Raw genomic sequence first — 16,266 nt, 5'->3', positions numbered from 1 at the left:
GTTGAATTATTATAGTTAAATTTGAAACTTTTGTATGCTTTTGCATTACCCATGTATCTATTTACTGTTCTTGTATCCCAGTGCATTCATATGGGCCTACAGTATTTTTACTTGCAGTTTTGTATTACTTTTTGATATTTGATGTAATTTCTTATTTTTGGCTACATGTCTGGTTTTAAATAAACATACCTACCTGTCTATATGCAGTCCTCCTCTGTTTTCTGCTAAAGTCCACTGACCACGTGTAAATCTAGTTTAAAGGGGGGCAGTGCGGAGGCCTTGTTTTGGACTCAAGAATCTCACACTGGTCTGTGAGCCGCTCTATAGTGGGACTAAACAGGGACCACGCAGACAGACGGGGGATCTGGACCAGAATGTTCCCACACCAAAGAACACAAACTCACCAGGTTTAAACAGGCAGCGGATCACATGGACTTATAAGCGCTATGAGAAGAAAAGGGTAAAGGAGCAAAAATTAAGTCAGATCATATTGTATTGCCAAAAAATAAAGCTTTTTTCACAGTGGCAAGAGTACATTGTCAAGTATATTACTGAAGTATGTAAATGAATAGTATGTGTCTGAAAACAATTCTGTTAAAGGGCCCATATTAGTGTTTTTTATTTATTTATTAATGTAGTTTCATCATCACAAACATACCTGGAGTTGTGTTTTGTTTCATTCACACATGTTTAACACACAGAGGCTGTATATTTAGGCTTAGTTCTCAAACAGAAAACACTCTCTTCCACCTTGTGATGTCATGTGGTAATACAATGCCCCACTGTGTTTTTAAATTCATATACCTTCACTAGAATCATTTGGATAATTTCAGCCCTGGAATTGCCAGTCTTTATTGAAATTAAGGTAAACAGTAATTGTTTACTTCATGACATCACAATGTGGAACAGAGCATTTTGAGCTTTGGAGACTAATAATAAAGGATTACTGAAATGTGTGAATGAAACAAAATACAACTCCAGGTATGTTTTTGATAAGGTAACAACATTATAACATGGCTAAAAGCTCATAAGAGCCAGTGTTGCATAACATAGGCCCTTTAAGTATAATTTCATTTAAAAACTCTTCAAAGACAGTTGAGTACATATTATGGAATAGAGCTCTGATTGTAACTGATGTTTTTAACATGGGAATGTCTTGTCGTGGTTTGACTGTTTGAGTTTAATTCACTAAAGTTGTAAAGCCATCTGAGGTTATTTTATATGGTAGCAAATTCTTTAGCTAGTAGCAAAAGGATGAGAGAGAAGAGAGAAAGTAAGTCCACATTGGCTTTTTACTGTTTTCAGATTACACTGTAAAATTCAAATGCTGTTTAATGGACATGTGCAGTTCATATTCTAATTATAATGACTATACTGACTTGTAGGCTATAAATGATCAGGTTCAGCATTTATGAATCTTAATGGTTAATTTATTACAGACCTGGAAATGAAAATAATAATTATTATAATTATATATTATAATAATTATTAAATTAAAAAATATATACACTTATATTATCTCGAGGGGACAACATATCTTGGGGGAAGGACATATTATCCTGAAGGAGCAACTTAATTAAGACAATTAACAACAGGCTATCATGGTAAACCATGGAAAACTTGAATTAAGTTGCTTACATGGACCCTTTCTCCACATATGTTGAGAGTATAGATAATAGCAGTTAATAATAGTTAATTTCAGGTTAAGGTCTTGAATAGATGTTCTCTCAGTTAGCGCATGTATCCATACAGGTATCTCTACTTTCTGCTCCACTAAAATTTAGATCTGGATTGAAAAGTTAAAAATACTTTTCTTTTTGGTCAGTAACCAGCTGAAATGGCTGAGTTAACTTCCTTTTGTTAAGCAAACCAAATACACAAATACACAAAAACTGGTAGAAAAATTAAGAAATCACTACATTTGATGCTTTCATTGTTCTAAAAAATCTCTGCAAACTACTTTTTACTCTTTAAGTACATTTTAAACAAATACTTTAATAATTTTACTTAAGTCAGTTTTTTCATGTGATACTTTTTCTTGAGTAATCTTTTGGCCCAGTGTCTGTACTTTTACTTAAGTAACACAATTGAGTACTTCATCCACCACTGACAGTGACCAAATGGAGAGTTATAATGTGCCTACTCATTCAGTGTGACTCATCTGTACATACATCCAGAGAACATCACAGAGGGATGATAGACAGGTGACCTATTTGGAGACAGGGCAGAATCACGCCTGCTTCAGTAGTATGTTAAATATGCCATTGAAGCTTGAAACACTAAAATTAACCAAATTGAATGTATCAGAAAGCATTCCTTTTTTAATTTTGATCAAATATGTAAATAGCAATAAACTGAACAGCATAAAGAGATCTAATCTTATCTATGCAACTACGGTTCTAAAATGTGCGTCAGCCATCAGGGACTACACAATGCACTTTTTAACGTCTAGGAGGATCATTTTAGTCCTGATGTAGACTTGGTATGGTCCTGGTCTGGGTGTAGTCCAAGGCATTGGCTCAAATTATTGTCAATACAAGCTTAGTAAATACAAGGTTAGTTACAATGTTTTCTTGTAGGTTAGGGACATGCTAAAACATTTGAAAAAAAAAAACAACATTTGTGGAGAAAAATTTAAATAAAACACTGACCATATATTTTGTTGAATAAGGACCCTCATCTTCCAAGAATATTCAACTTTCTCAATAACACTGATGTGTGAAAAGTTTATGAAAATAGTGATCTGAGAATGTGACTGTTCCAGACATTTGTTTCTCTGTCATGGTTCAACATCAGAGTGAGAAGGGATTTAGAGGGCAGGGCTAATAGTTCATTCTGAAACATGTTCTTCACTCATGATCAGGTCCCTCATTTTAACGGTCCGATATTATGCAATCGACTTGTGAAATTATTTCATTTACACACATTTGACTAATTCTGGATTATTAGGCCGTCTGCAGTCCTAAAACTCCAAATGCTCTGTTCCTTCTTGTGATTTCATGAAGCGGTAGTTTAAGTTAACAGCTCCTTTTACCATTTGTTCAGTAGAGATTGGCGATCCCAGGTCTGAAATCATCCAAATGATTCTCGTGAAGGTATATGGAGTTTAAAATAAAATCCTGTATTACCACATGGCATCACAAGGTGGAACAGTGTTTTCAGTTTGAAAAAAGAAATCACTAATAAATATGCAGGATTTTTTAGTTAAACATGTGTGAATGAAACAAAACAACTCCAGGTACATTTTTGATGGGTAAACAATATAACATGGATCACAATATGGCAAAAGAAGAGGGAGCCAGAACTTTAGAAACCTTGCAGATTTTATTATTATTAACAAACTGTCCATTTTTCATCTGTACAGAACAAAAAAACACAACAGAAAGTGGACAGAGAATTGAATGCAATGATCTGGAGCATCATGAGAGACACAAAAACAGTTTACAAAAAGTTTCATCACAACCTAAAATCATCAAAGTCGTTTTTGCTCTGGACAACAGCGAGGGACTGGCGGCAAATCCAAACCAAAACTGTGGCCATTTCAAACACTCGAAAATCTCACTCACTCACTCACACATTCATAGAGCCACAGCATCACCTGCCTCCACGCCGCAAAGGATTCTGGGAGCTTTTGTAGTTCTTATAGACATGGGGAACCAGCGGTGAGTAGGCACGCTTTGAGAAAACAGAAAGGCATATTGAGTAAGTAATTTACAAGCAGGAGGGCAGCACTCGTCACACCAGGCTTCAATGGACAGAGTAAACCAATAGTACGAGATCCAACAGTTACAGTGATGCACAGTATAGTACACATGTACAGGGGGCGGGCCCACAGGAGGGAGGGGCCTGATAACCAGTCTGTTTCATACAAGAAAGCACAAGTAAGATAACTGTAAAAATAAGCATATTTGGGGGGGGGGGAAATCTGTATAAATGCTGAAAATATTCGAAAACAGTATTTTACAATAAATTTCAAATATGATCAAGATGGCTTGGACACAGTAATTCAACTAAAATAAAATGCATTTCACAACAATATTTACTACTGATGTTAAGGAAAGTATTGAGATTTTAAATGCTCCCATAGACAGTTTGAAATTGTAACACCAAACATTTGCTGGGTTTCAGATCACATCACAACATTCTATGGGCCAATCATTTGTAATACAGATGGGGGCAGCTATAGGCCTGTCATGAAAAAGTCTGAAGTAGAATATATCGCTGGAGTAAATATAGATGATAAACGATACAGAAACTAAAGCATAAAGCAGAATTATACCCTTAAATACAAAAAAAAAAAAAAAAAGAACTCAAGTTGCAAATAGCTGAATGCAACACTTAAGTAATTTGTTTAGATCTATAGTAAGTCATAGAAGTTCATAATTCAACCTTCTACAACTCAGAAGTTTTCTCACTACTACAGATCTACTACTACTCTCACTACTAAGAACACAATAAGTCGATAGTAGTAGTAATAATCGTGGCAGGCCAATGCAGTTAAAATCCATACTGATAAAATGCTGGGTTTTGTTGTGATATATTGTGAGTTATGTGGCCTAGTCATTAATAAAAATGACCAGGTTATACATTGGTGAGTTTACCTTTTAGAAATTTCATGGAAAGTAAAATGTAAATCACTAGGGAAATCTTTCTCTTGCCCCCCCATCTGGGACATCATTACGTTTGAGAATCTGAAAACCACCAAGGAACTTGCATTATTTCTTTTCTTAAAATCTGTCAAATATGGAGCATGTGCATCAGATTAAATAACACATTTTAACCAGCTGGTAATATACATAAATTCAGTGAATGTGTAGGAGTCAGTTTCGCCTAGTGTTGACATGACATATTACAAAACAAGTTAATTAGAAGAAAAAACAAAACTATTACATTAAAAAGATACATTTTAGCTATTATGTTTTGAGAAAATTTGCCTAAATTGCATAATAAAATGTTAAATAAACAAAATGGAGCTATCCAAATGCATACACTTATTTGGTGTGCAATGGTTCTGTGCAAAACGTACAGTCAGAAATATTACTGAAGTTGTGCATCTGATATTTGGTTAACATGTGCCATAAGCAAAGCAAACTCCCACTGCAAACTATAGACAACACGTTTGAGTTGCAATATCTTGACTAAAAAAAGATGGCGCTGTTGTTCTCTTGTTTGGCTTGAGGCTTGATGTAAAGCTTGGTCAGCACAAGCAGCTTTGTAATTGCAATTTTAAAATTCAGTCTAGATATAAAGTACTGCGCAAATAGTTTAGTGAAAAATGCTTTTGAATATTTTATTAATCTATTTTGATCATTTGACTTGAAGATTTTTTTTTCTTTTTTGTAAATCCAGTTTAAAATCTGGTGCAAGAAAAAAACAGTGCCTTGGTAGATTGGTTTATGCTTTTTTTTTTTTTTTTTTCTCATTTTACAATTTCAACTCTTCTTATTCAGTAAAAGAAATTAAGACTACTACTGGCACAGTACTGTATTCAATAAACTCAATGCATTCAAGTCATAGTCCGACAACAGACAATAGAATTCAATGGCTGATATTTCACACTTTATTGTCCTATCAGATTTGCTTGCCTTCTTATACACCCATATAGTATAAATGTCATCTGTCTATTTAAAACTCATTCAGTGTACCGCCCCCAAGAAAACGAGCATCCTAGTTAAAGCAACAGTGGTCATTCCCAAACTACCAATACAATTAAAAATACCACACCATTCCCCAACACCCGCAATCCTTCACCTGTTTAATCATTAACTATATAAAAAGTTGGACCTACGGAAAGCGGTGAGGTACAAGAGTATGCTAGTTAGTGGCTGCACCTCTACTTGTGTCGATTATACCTTCAGTGTGCTATTACCAGACAAATCTATGTGATGATAAAATGTGGGCCAAGGGAAAATGACAGAATTTTTACACAACTAGCTAAAATTAACTATTTATAAGAATATATAATATCTTTTGAATGGGAAAAAGTTCTCAAAATGTCACATATATCAGGAAGTTGGAACCCTTGAATAATTAGGTCAGGTATACCTTTTCCTAATGGTAATTTGGTGATTTGTATTTGATCCTTCTTTCAGTTCTTAAGTACCACTGCGGCAACATGTCACTGACACTGGGTGACCACAGCAACCGCAACATGGGGTCTTGAAGGCTCAGACATCATGCTAATTACAATTATTGTTTTTTCAAACACAGTGACAGAGTGGTCAGAGCATCGCCCACCAACCCAAGGATCACCAGTTCAATCCCAGCTTCCATCAAGTGTATTCTGTCATGGTGTCCTTGGGCAATACACTTCACATTTGCCTTCCTCTTGCCTATGCATTGGCAGCCTTTTTCACTCGGTCTACCCCAGGGTAACTGTTGTATTCCCTTGTAATTCCCTTGGTCCACATTCTGTTCTATGGCTCTACGGAGAAGAACCAAAATGGCGGCTCTGAGAGTACATTTGTGCCTTCACTTTCCCCACAGTGTTCAGTAACTTCTTCCTCTACATTTACAGTCTAAAGCTGCTGCCCTCGCCCCCCTCTCCGCCTGTCCCACTCGCAGGACAAAAGGCAACCAGAGAACATTCAAAACATAGAAAACAATGACTTTGATCATTAGTAAACAAATAAATAAGGCTATGACAAAACAATATATATATATTTATAGATATAAAAAAAAGAAAATGTGCAATGATTCCAGTATCATCTTTACACAGAAATGTTCACATCTCTATAATAATCTACGATAGTTTTATTTCTTTACACGTTTCTTTTTTATGAATTGCATTTTCTGACCAGAGACACAAAAACAGCCAGAATTAGATGAAGAATTTTCCTAGTTTGCCAAAAAGTTCCCATAGAAGTTGAAACTGGGATTTGGTGGTGTGGTCATGGTACACATTTGAACTTTAAAACATCTCCTAATCTCACATTTCATTGTTCTATTATTATCATTATTATTTATTTGTGGCTCGTTTGGAGGGCTAGTTTGTTGGCACCGCCCGTCTGGCAGTCCCATGGCGTTAAAATCAGGCGCGCACACATCAGCGTCTTCAGTTAAAGAAGCTATCCAGAGCCAAAAGAAAAAAAAAATAAATCATTGAAGCGTGGACATACAGAAAAAAAAAAAAAAAAAAAACAATAGACAGTTTCTCGCACGCACAAACATTCTCACCAAAGCAATCACACACACACATTTTAAAATACTGGAGTCATTAACCATCCCATCCCATTTCTACACATTTACACTGCACAGATTTCACTTGGCTCCTGAACTTCCTTACCTCCATATTTTTAAACTTTAACATTAGATTTTTACAGCTTCAAAACTCCATTTTCCTCCCAAATCATCCCCACAATCGCCACTCCCCCCAAGCAGCGGAGCGAGGACGAAAATAATACTGCATCTAATGGGCGGCCATCTCTGTAGGAAGGAATTGAAAAAACAAAACAAAAAAATGTGGGCGGTAGTGGGTGTCCGAATGCTCTTGAAGAAGCAGGGGCAAGTTAATTATCCACTTGTTTGGGGGGATTGTGGGTAATGTAGTTCAGCGCAGGCTCCTCCCATAGCGAAAGGAGAACAAACACAAGTATTTTGAATGGAGCAGCAGGGGAGCGCTAAACCAAAATGGGGGAGGTCCATATTTGGGCGTTTGGGCGGTGGTGGGCGTGTCCTGAGCCCAATTGGGCGGGGTCTACCTGTCTTTGAGTTCCTGGGTGACTCTTTTGGTGAAGCGACCGCACAGCAGACCCATGAGGAAGAGGAGAGCCACGCCCGCCCCGATCACCGTTAGGATGTAGTTCTTAGACGGCGATGTCATCACCTGCATGGCCAGGTCTGAGAAGCCCTCGGCCGGAGCCACCTGAGGACAGAGGGGGGGCAGGGTTTGAGATTATGGAGAAAATGAGAAGATGTCAGTCTAGAAATTAAAGTGGGACTAAAAATGTATTTCCACCCACAGCATCAGGGCATAGGTGTGTGATGTGATGTCACAGGTTCCAGTTTACCCAGTTAGCAGCACACACTCTTTTAAACCACAAAGATGAAAATGAACAATGAAAACACCATGTACATGATTTAGTGGCAAAACATAAAAAGGTGATTTAGTGTTTAGTTCCACTTTAAAAGGAAAATGGAAGGCAGCTATAAAATCTAGAGAAGACTTAAATATTCATAATAAATATTTTTTATTATGTAATATGTCATTATTGGGTGTATCAAACTAAAATCAAACCAAGAAGAACAAAAGAATGCTAAATTCTCTGAAAACAGCATGCTCTCCACAATCCATTTGTTTATATCTCTTTTGTAGATGGTGGAGGGTGTACTTATGAATTATATTGTAATAATACCTTTGCAGCGTAGCTCCACATGTCGATGCGGTCCTGGAGCCTCTTCTTACACTCTGGCTGCAGTCGCACACGCTTATCCTGCAATGCCTCCATCAGGCATGACATCTCTGACAAACACAACATTTCATATTGTATGAATAAAATATAAGTATACATTCAGTACACGTTAAAAAGTTGGATGTCTGCGTATTAATACATTACATCATAGCTTATTTATCCAAGTTTCAACACAATATTCATTGTTCTATTTCATGAAAAAGAAGTAGTTTGCCTATGTATATGCTGTTTTTATACCAAGAGTATATTTGAACAGTATGTGGTAGGTAGTAGTGTCATGACTTACGGCGCCCCCTGCCTGGCGGTATGGCTGCACAGTGATGTTTGATGTCCAGAGCACAGGCTGTGTGAAGGACAGGGTCAACAAAGATGTCTGCTTTACTCTCTTTCAACATGTTCAGCACCTCCTACAGATGAGGGGACACAAGACAGCAACATATTTAACATTTTTCATGCTTTAAAAATGTCAATAGCACAAGTAAAAAAATTCTCAATAAACTTGTATGATGAGCCAATTAACTGCATTACAAAAATGTATAGCGCAGCTAAATGCAAGAAGATTTGGTTAAAAGTATGTTGTGGCCAAGTAATTATAAAAATTAAAAATTTTCTCAGTTAAATGCAATCGGGTAAAGGCAACTGAGCTAGCAGGTAGGTACTATTAACAGCAGCCTCAGTGCTCAGTTTGTGTGTGCTCTGTGTTATGCTGCAGAGTGCTGTACCTTCTTACAGCCCTCCTGTTTGATCTTCAGTAGATTCACTTTGAGACACTCCTCTACCTGCCCTGTCTGCTCCTGTGCTGCTGCCTCCTCTGGGCACAGCCGAGAGATCTGAACACAAACACACACACCAGAGGAATATTTAATAAGCATTTTTAATGACCTAAGAACAAGCGGTTTACATTGAAAAGGCTTTTGAATAATGAGAAAATGGCTGTCAAAATCAGTTTAAAACAGCAATAAGCACAGTGCAGTTTACAACTACAAATGCATATTCTCAAACACATATGATGATTGTATTAGTTAAGGTTTTACATTTCACACTTGTGTTGCTGTGATAATAATGAATAGCAAATATTCACTACCGCAGTACTTCAGAAAAATGTACATTGTTCAGCACTGACATAATGGTCATCTTGGCCATTTTAAAATCATGTTACATACAGTACACTTGCACTCTGCTTATTTGATCAATAACTAACCTTTTATAAAACACACTGTAAAAGAAGAAGAAATATGACTTGCCTGTACAGTTGTAAATGAAATATGGATTGCCACATTACTGAAAATAAGAATTCTGAGTGTTGAGCTTGTCAGTCTGGGCTGTATTTATATAGCTGTGACATATAGTTCATTTTGTGGTTCCATTTGAAAGAGCCAGATGACGCGCTGAGATAAATGGTGCTTTAGTAGCATCAGCTGCCGACATTTGCACTTGTCACAAAGCATCAGGGTCTGGGGGCAGAATGTAAGGGCCTCGTGTGTCTGTGATGGAGCTGAACTGACAGTTAAAACTGAGATATTACACTGTGACAATGATCACCGTTTGTGGATCCTTTTGATTTTGGCCAGTTTGTCAGTTTGATTCTTGTGGGAAGTGACAGCAGTACTAAATAGCATTACATTTATTTTTAACATAAATGAAAGCTGCATGTTAAAAAAACAAAGTGCAGAAGATGTATTACTTGATGAATATACAATAAAGTGGGATTAAATGCCTAAACTCTGCTTGCAACCAAAATTCAAATAGAGCTGCTAAACTGGGGAGTGCCTGGAGGACTACAGGGGAGAGTGGGGGGAGGAGGGGTGGGGTTTGGAGTTATGAGGAACTGTGCGATTGGTCTAACAGGTATCTACACCCACAAACTCTGCCTCTGCAGCTAGGTATCTGTAATGGGAAACTCCGGGCTGTAATTAGGTATAGTGTGAAGTATAGTGTGAAGTAACAAGTCTAAAATTGCAGTGAACCCTGGAGGCAGCTCACTCAGTTTTTGACTAGAATGCAGAAAATGTAAAATGTACACTAGTTCGCACTAAAACTGACAAAAAATATGTAGGAACAGAAAGCAATGCTATTATATGGCCTTGTATTTGATTTTTACTGTGTTAAACATTTAAAAACAGAACTACTTAAATTTAAATGGTTTGTAGTGGTCCAGAGTCATTCCTCACTAACCTTATGCATTCCAAGCATTTTAATTATCCCCAATCCTAATGGATCAGTATATAGTCCCACTTTAAATATTTAAATTAGGGCTGCAAAATTATGAGAAAGAAATTGAGTCATTCTTAATTTTTTTTTCAGCCCTTACAAGAAGTCCTCAAACTGAGTACAGAATAAGCAGTCTGGCAATTTCTGATATGTTGCAGTTAAATAGTACATTTGTGTGTGAGTTTAGTTTGAGAGTGGAGTACCTCTTGTGTGCAGTGGATTTGCAGCTGAGGGTCCAGTCTGTAGTCCAGAGCAGACTCCTGGAGGATGACCCTGATCTGGTCCTCACAGTCTGGAGACAAGCGCTGACCAGGCACAGACAGAAACACAGGGAGTATGTGAGATTTCTGTGTTTATCTTTAGGTTTGGTGGATATATCAGAGAACAGTCAGATTCAAGTCACGTCAAACATAGATGTGAATACAACAGCACCAAGAAAAACATTGCATACGCAATAACAGAATACAATCAGTTTGTACATAGAGGTGAAATAGTTGATGTTGACAGTTTGTAATCACGTTGTGGTTTTTAAATGTATAGTTTTTTTTTGTTTTTTTTTTTCAGGGTCACATAACAGATACAACTGGACATTAGACTACATGCCCTCTACAAACAATATTTGAAAATACTAAAATGTTAGCAGCCCTTAACATTTTAATGCATTTTTGTGCACTAAAACTTTTCTGGTGAAGTTGCTGTACTGTGGAACATTTCAGGCAAAGCTATACTATAACATCCATATAGGCATCCATCCACCATAAAAGATAGTGCACCTTTAAATAATCAAAAATATTGATTATTATTGATATTATTGATTATATTACACTCACAGCTCAAAGGAAAACAAATACAACTATCAATATATGAATATGGTACTAAAAGTGAATGGTTGAGTACCTGGTCTGCGTATTTGAGTTTGAGGCAGGAGATGACCTGTCCCTCCAGCTCCGTGTCAGCTGTGGCCTTGTTCAGAATAGACTGACAGAATTTAGGGATGTCGGCTTTACAGGCTTTCCTCAGGACCGGGTTTAGCCTGTAGTCTACATACAAGGAGACATTCAGTTGTATATTTTACTACAATGCATTCTACATGGTGGATTTGAGTTTTAATTGTGAAATCTCCCTTACCTGTGTTTTGCGTTATCTGCCTTTTGGTGATCATCTGTTTACATTTAGGATCCATCAACTCACTGTTCTTGTTCTGTTTGAGACACTGGAGCATGTTCTTCCCCTCTGACTCTGTGCAAAACCGCTAAAAAAGATACATATAAAATATTTATTTAAAAAGCAACTTCAATCATGTGTAAAAATATGAAAATGTTTTGTATAAATATGTTAATTTATTTTGTATCATGATGCAAATGTGAACTAACTAAATAAATCCACATGAAATTCTAAGTCAGCCATTTTCATATGACATAGACAGTAGATATGACATACATAGAGGTAATTAAATAACTGTTAATTAAATAACTTAGCAATACTGTAATTATTGCATATACTGCATACTGTAAACAAGAAAAAAGGGTACAGGTATGTAAATACACAATAGTGATGATTTAACAAATACAAATAAATTACAACACATTTCATTCAGGTAAATTAATGTTTAAACTATCAAAAAAAAAAAGTGTGCTCTTATATAAATTGTCCCTGAATTTTGTGTATTGAGGACTGGGAGCCATGCTACTTCCTGTTATTTTCAACTTTTCTTTACAATCTGTCACTTGATTGGTATAAAATTATGATACATACTTACAATAGACTATCACACCAAACAATATTATATTCATTTTAAATTATTCTTTGGTCACAATTAACAATTAACATTTTGGAGAGTACTTTGAAAGTCTTTCTTAGAACAGCGGAATCAGTGGGATTGGATACGTACTCTGATCATGTGCTTGCAGACCCTCATTAGTTGGTAGTCCAGTTCTGGGTCGACCATTTCCACCTCCTGCAGTTTAAAGATCCTCTGGTGACATCTCTGAGTGAGCTGCCTCTTGTTCTCCTTCAGACACTCGATCACCTGAACAGGAAAGAGGGTTAGCTTCTGGGATTATGATGTTTATGCAACATTAAGTCACTGTACAAGTTATTTCAGAGAATACATATAATGAATTAAACATTTTAAATACTATGTCACTCTGACCTAAACTAAAATAAACAGACTTTACCCCAGTATTCACTCAAAAAACAATCTTTTCAAAAAAGTTGATGGTTAATAGTCCATTATGTCTGATATTTGCTGATGGTGAGGAAAATTTAAAGATGCTCCTGACCTGTGCGTTGCCGTAGTTGATATTTGGACACAGTCTCTTGATATCTGGCTGACAGGAGTCGTATAACTCTGGGTCCAGACGGATGTCCTCAGACTGAAACACAAGATTAAAGGGATTTAGAGAAAGAAATACAAACAAATACAGAGGAACTTTGGACAGGAACAGAATGACAAATATCACAGAGGACACAAAGAGTGCATTGAATGCCCCTTATCTAAAATACAGATGCAGAGAAAACTACAGTAAAACTAGTACATTTTACATTTTAATTATTTCTGTTTCTCAAACAGGACTAGCCTGTCTAAACCAAGGAATTTTCTGTATATACAGACAATCTCTGCGTCTGGTCACCACCCCTTCGCTGTGTCTTGGACTGCAAAGCATGCAATCAGGTTTGTTCATTTTAGCGACGCATGAGTCTAGGAAAGTTTTAAGCTAGCAGCTTTTGAATAGCTGTAATGGATGTCAAATGCCTCACAATATAATTCTAAAGATTTACGTATTTATAGATCAGGTTGTCATTGTAAATTCAATGTTTTGAAGGCAGATCGTACCATCTCCACTTCCTCCACTCGGAGCTGTTTGCGACATTTGACGGAGACGCGCTGCTCTTTGACTTCCTGCAGTGTGTCGTTCCTCACAGTAGTGCTGAGGCAAATCACAACATCCACCCTGAGCACAAATAAGCATTAACCAAGAACGTCGAATGAAATGCACACTCATGATTAACTCTAATTATGTTTCAAAATGTAGTAAGATATTTAGAAAATCTTAAAGTTAGGTTGTGTGGCTTTGTTAAAAGCACTAAAGTATCAACGTGGGCCTTACTTTTTCTTGATGTTAGGGCACAGCTTGAGCACGTCTTCTTTGCAGGCCGTTTTGAACTTGTACGAAAATCTGAAATCTTTGATCTGAACCTGAAAGTAAACAGCCAGAGATTACGATCAGCGTGAATGATAAGGCTCAGCAGCAGGTGCTGATGACAGAGAGATGCACCATTTGGGGTTTTTTTATTTGACATACAAACATTACTTTATACATTACACTTTTCGGTAACTTTTACTTGAACACCTCAAAGCTATGTGGCCATATGGCATCTTTATCTTTATACTTTTACTTTACTTTTTATTTGCACTAGTATATTTTTATTTTACACATTTTAACTACTCTTATCTATACTATAATAAAGTCAAGTCACTTTAGTTTTTAATCATTTATGGCTATTTCATAATACATACGCTAGTTATTTGATAGTTACAGTTTGTTTAATTTTTATTGTTCAGTGTTTGAAAGTTTTTACATTCATACAAATAAACCTTCTACATCTACTTCATTTAATTTTCAAGTGACAACTGACAATTTATTTAACCAGAAAATACTACTGACATTCACCATACTGGCCCCAGAATGGATCTTATTGTACATGTATTTAGTGTTGTTATATGTTCTCCATCTGTCACAATAATCACATGAATCCAGTATATCACATTAGTAACATTGTCTTACCAGCTGGAAGTGAGTGACTCCCACCAGACACTTCTCATTCATCTCCTTCTCGTGTTTGTTCTGGACGAGGCACTCCATCAGGTCTCCAGTGTCAATCTGATTATCTGCCACCTCCTAAAGGATGCAAGGAGGAAAGGAGTGAGGCGAGAGGGCAAGGAGGCAAGGAGAAAAGGATGAAGGATGAAGAAAGCAATAAAGGGAACAAGCAAAGGGTAAAGAAATGTTGATATCTCCTCCTCAATGCAAGTTCTGTCTTTTTGTCCTATATAGGCCAAAAATTTATGGTAATTTGACTTTGAAACTAAGGCAAATTTACACATTCAATAATAAATAAAATATAAAAAATGATACAATATTACATAAACTAATAACTATTATATTCTGACTGTGTAACCCTCTGAAGACCCTGATATATTTTGAAAATAAAAAAGGACTTACATGACAATGGGCTTGGATAACTGGTTCACAAGCTCTCATCAGCAGGGCCTCAATCTGAATATCCTAAAATAAAAAATTTACATCATAAATTAGTGTATTTAATCACAGTATTAGTCCTAACATTTCTGTCAACTTATAAAAGCAATGCCATTCCAATTAAAGCTGCAAATAAGGCTGCACAACATATTGGAATCAAACTGAAATCACAATTTAAGTAAGCAATTACCAAACTGAAAAGGCTGTAATTATATAGATGATAGAATATTCTCAGCAAGCAACAAAAAATCCTGTCTTTTTATAGAAAAACCTTTTTGTTTTTGTTTAGCTAGGCCTCCACAAAAACGTTGGGAAATGCATGGTATTCTTGTATTAGTTCATCAGTTCATGTTTCAATCGTCTCTCAAATGTTAATGCTCCCGGAGCTGTTTACAGTGTGCACTCATACAAAATCTTACTTTTGAAACATAAATCACAAATCCAAGTGCAAGAACAAAAAAATTGTGTAGCCATAGTTTCAGTAACAAATGCATACTTAAACTGCTAATTTTATTTAACATTTTGTTTAATGCAACTTTATGGTCTAAGACCACCCACTCCTCATATTGGTCATGCTCTGAGTCAAATCACAGTGAAGAAACAACACATAGCTTTACCTCTTCAAGACTGTATAAAAGATACTAAGAAAACGCAAATACAGATAAAACTGGATTCGTGTTCATGTTAAAAAAAAAAAATTATTAATGATATGATAAATTTTTTGGCACATCGCCCAACCCAAATTATCCCCAAAACCATACTGCTGTGTAGTACTTTCCAGTGACTTAACCATCAATGTTCCTTAATGACTAGACTGTGACTTGTTTGTCCAAATATAGCCCATGATATCCTGCTCTCTCTCCTTTATGTACCCTTCATAACACGGCTTCATCAATGTCGCTCAGACTTCCTGTTATTCTCCTTTCAAGGTGAATGGCAAAATCCAACATTGTAATGTGCTTTAGATGTTTGGCCCAATGACAGATACCATGGAAACACCAAAACACTATCATTATGTAAGATGTAATGGAGTAGTTTCAAAGTGGTATGAATGCCGTTTTCAATCCGGTGTGAACAGATCATTCAAATTGTGCCTCCTGGTTCGTGGCAGTTTTAACCTCAGCATCTTTCTAACCATATATTCACTATCCCTCCCTCCTCTGTTCAAATGCCCTTCTGATGTAGTAATTTCTATTATCATCTATCATGACATATTAGAACCTCTTCATTTATGTCCCTGTAACTACTGCCTTTTTAAGAGAAGTGTTTCTATGAATCTGCGTCAGACCTGGTTCAGTCTCCATTCAATCCTGGTTTAGTCTTAGCTTGGTTCTGGTTCCATTTCAAACACAACTTTAATTTTAGCACATTGTAGTTCTGAT

The 16,266-nt window shown here is 36.4% G+C and overlaps 1 protein-coding gene across 1 annotated transcript in view; it reads right to left on the bottom strand.

Annotated features, from left to right (window-relative positions):
• Positions 1-3,305: 3,305 nt before the first annotated feature.
• The window catches only part of glg1a (golgi glycoprotein 1a), a 62,973-nt gene continuing 50,012 nt past the window's right edge, over positions 3,306-16,266 (bottom strand). The window contains exons 14-26 of the mRNA XM_020932119.2: positions 14,411-14,524; positions 13,733-13,821; positions 13,459-13,576; positions 12,905-12,997; positions 12,514-12,651; positions 11,751-11,874; positions 11,520-11,662; positions 10,826-10,927; positions 9,134-9,241; positions 8,698-8,818; positions 8,355-8,461; positions 7,701-7,864; positions 3,306-7,067 (exon numbers count right to left, since the gene is read on the bottom strand). Coding sequence (XP_020787778.1) covers positions 7,055-7,067; positions 7,701-7,864; positions 8,355-8,461; positions 8,698-8,818; positions 9,134-9,241; positions 10,826-10,927; positions 11,520-11,662; positions 11,751-11,874; positions 12,514-12,651; positions 12,905-12,997; positions 13,459-13,576; positions 13,733-13,821; positions 14,411-14,524 — 1,434 coding nt within the window. The 3' untranslated portion in view covers positions 3,306-7,054. The remainder of the gene's footprint in view (positions 7,068-7,700; positions 7,865-8,354; positions 8,462-8,697; positions 8,819-9,133; positions 9,242-10,825; positions 10,928-11,519; positions 11,663-11,750; positions 11,875-12,513; positions 12,652-12,904; positions 12,998-13,458; positions 13,577-13,732; positions 13,822-14,410; positions 14,525-16,266) is intronic.

This window comes from Boleophthalmus pectinirostris, unplaced genomic scaffold (assembly GCF_026225935.1).
Source record: "Boleophthalmus pectinirostris isolate CB_2022bp ecotype Guang Dong unplaced genomic scaffold, ASM2622593v1 HiC_scaffold_2, whole genome shotgun sequence".
Taxonomy (NCBI): Eukaryota; Metazoa; Chordata; class Actinopteri; order Gobiiformes; family Gobiidae; genus Boleophthalmus; species Boleophthalmus pectinirostris.
This window is presented reverse-complemented; position numbering and strand designations above follow the sequence as displayed.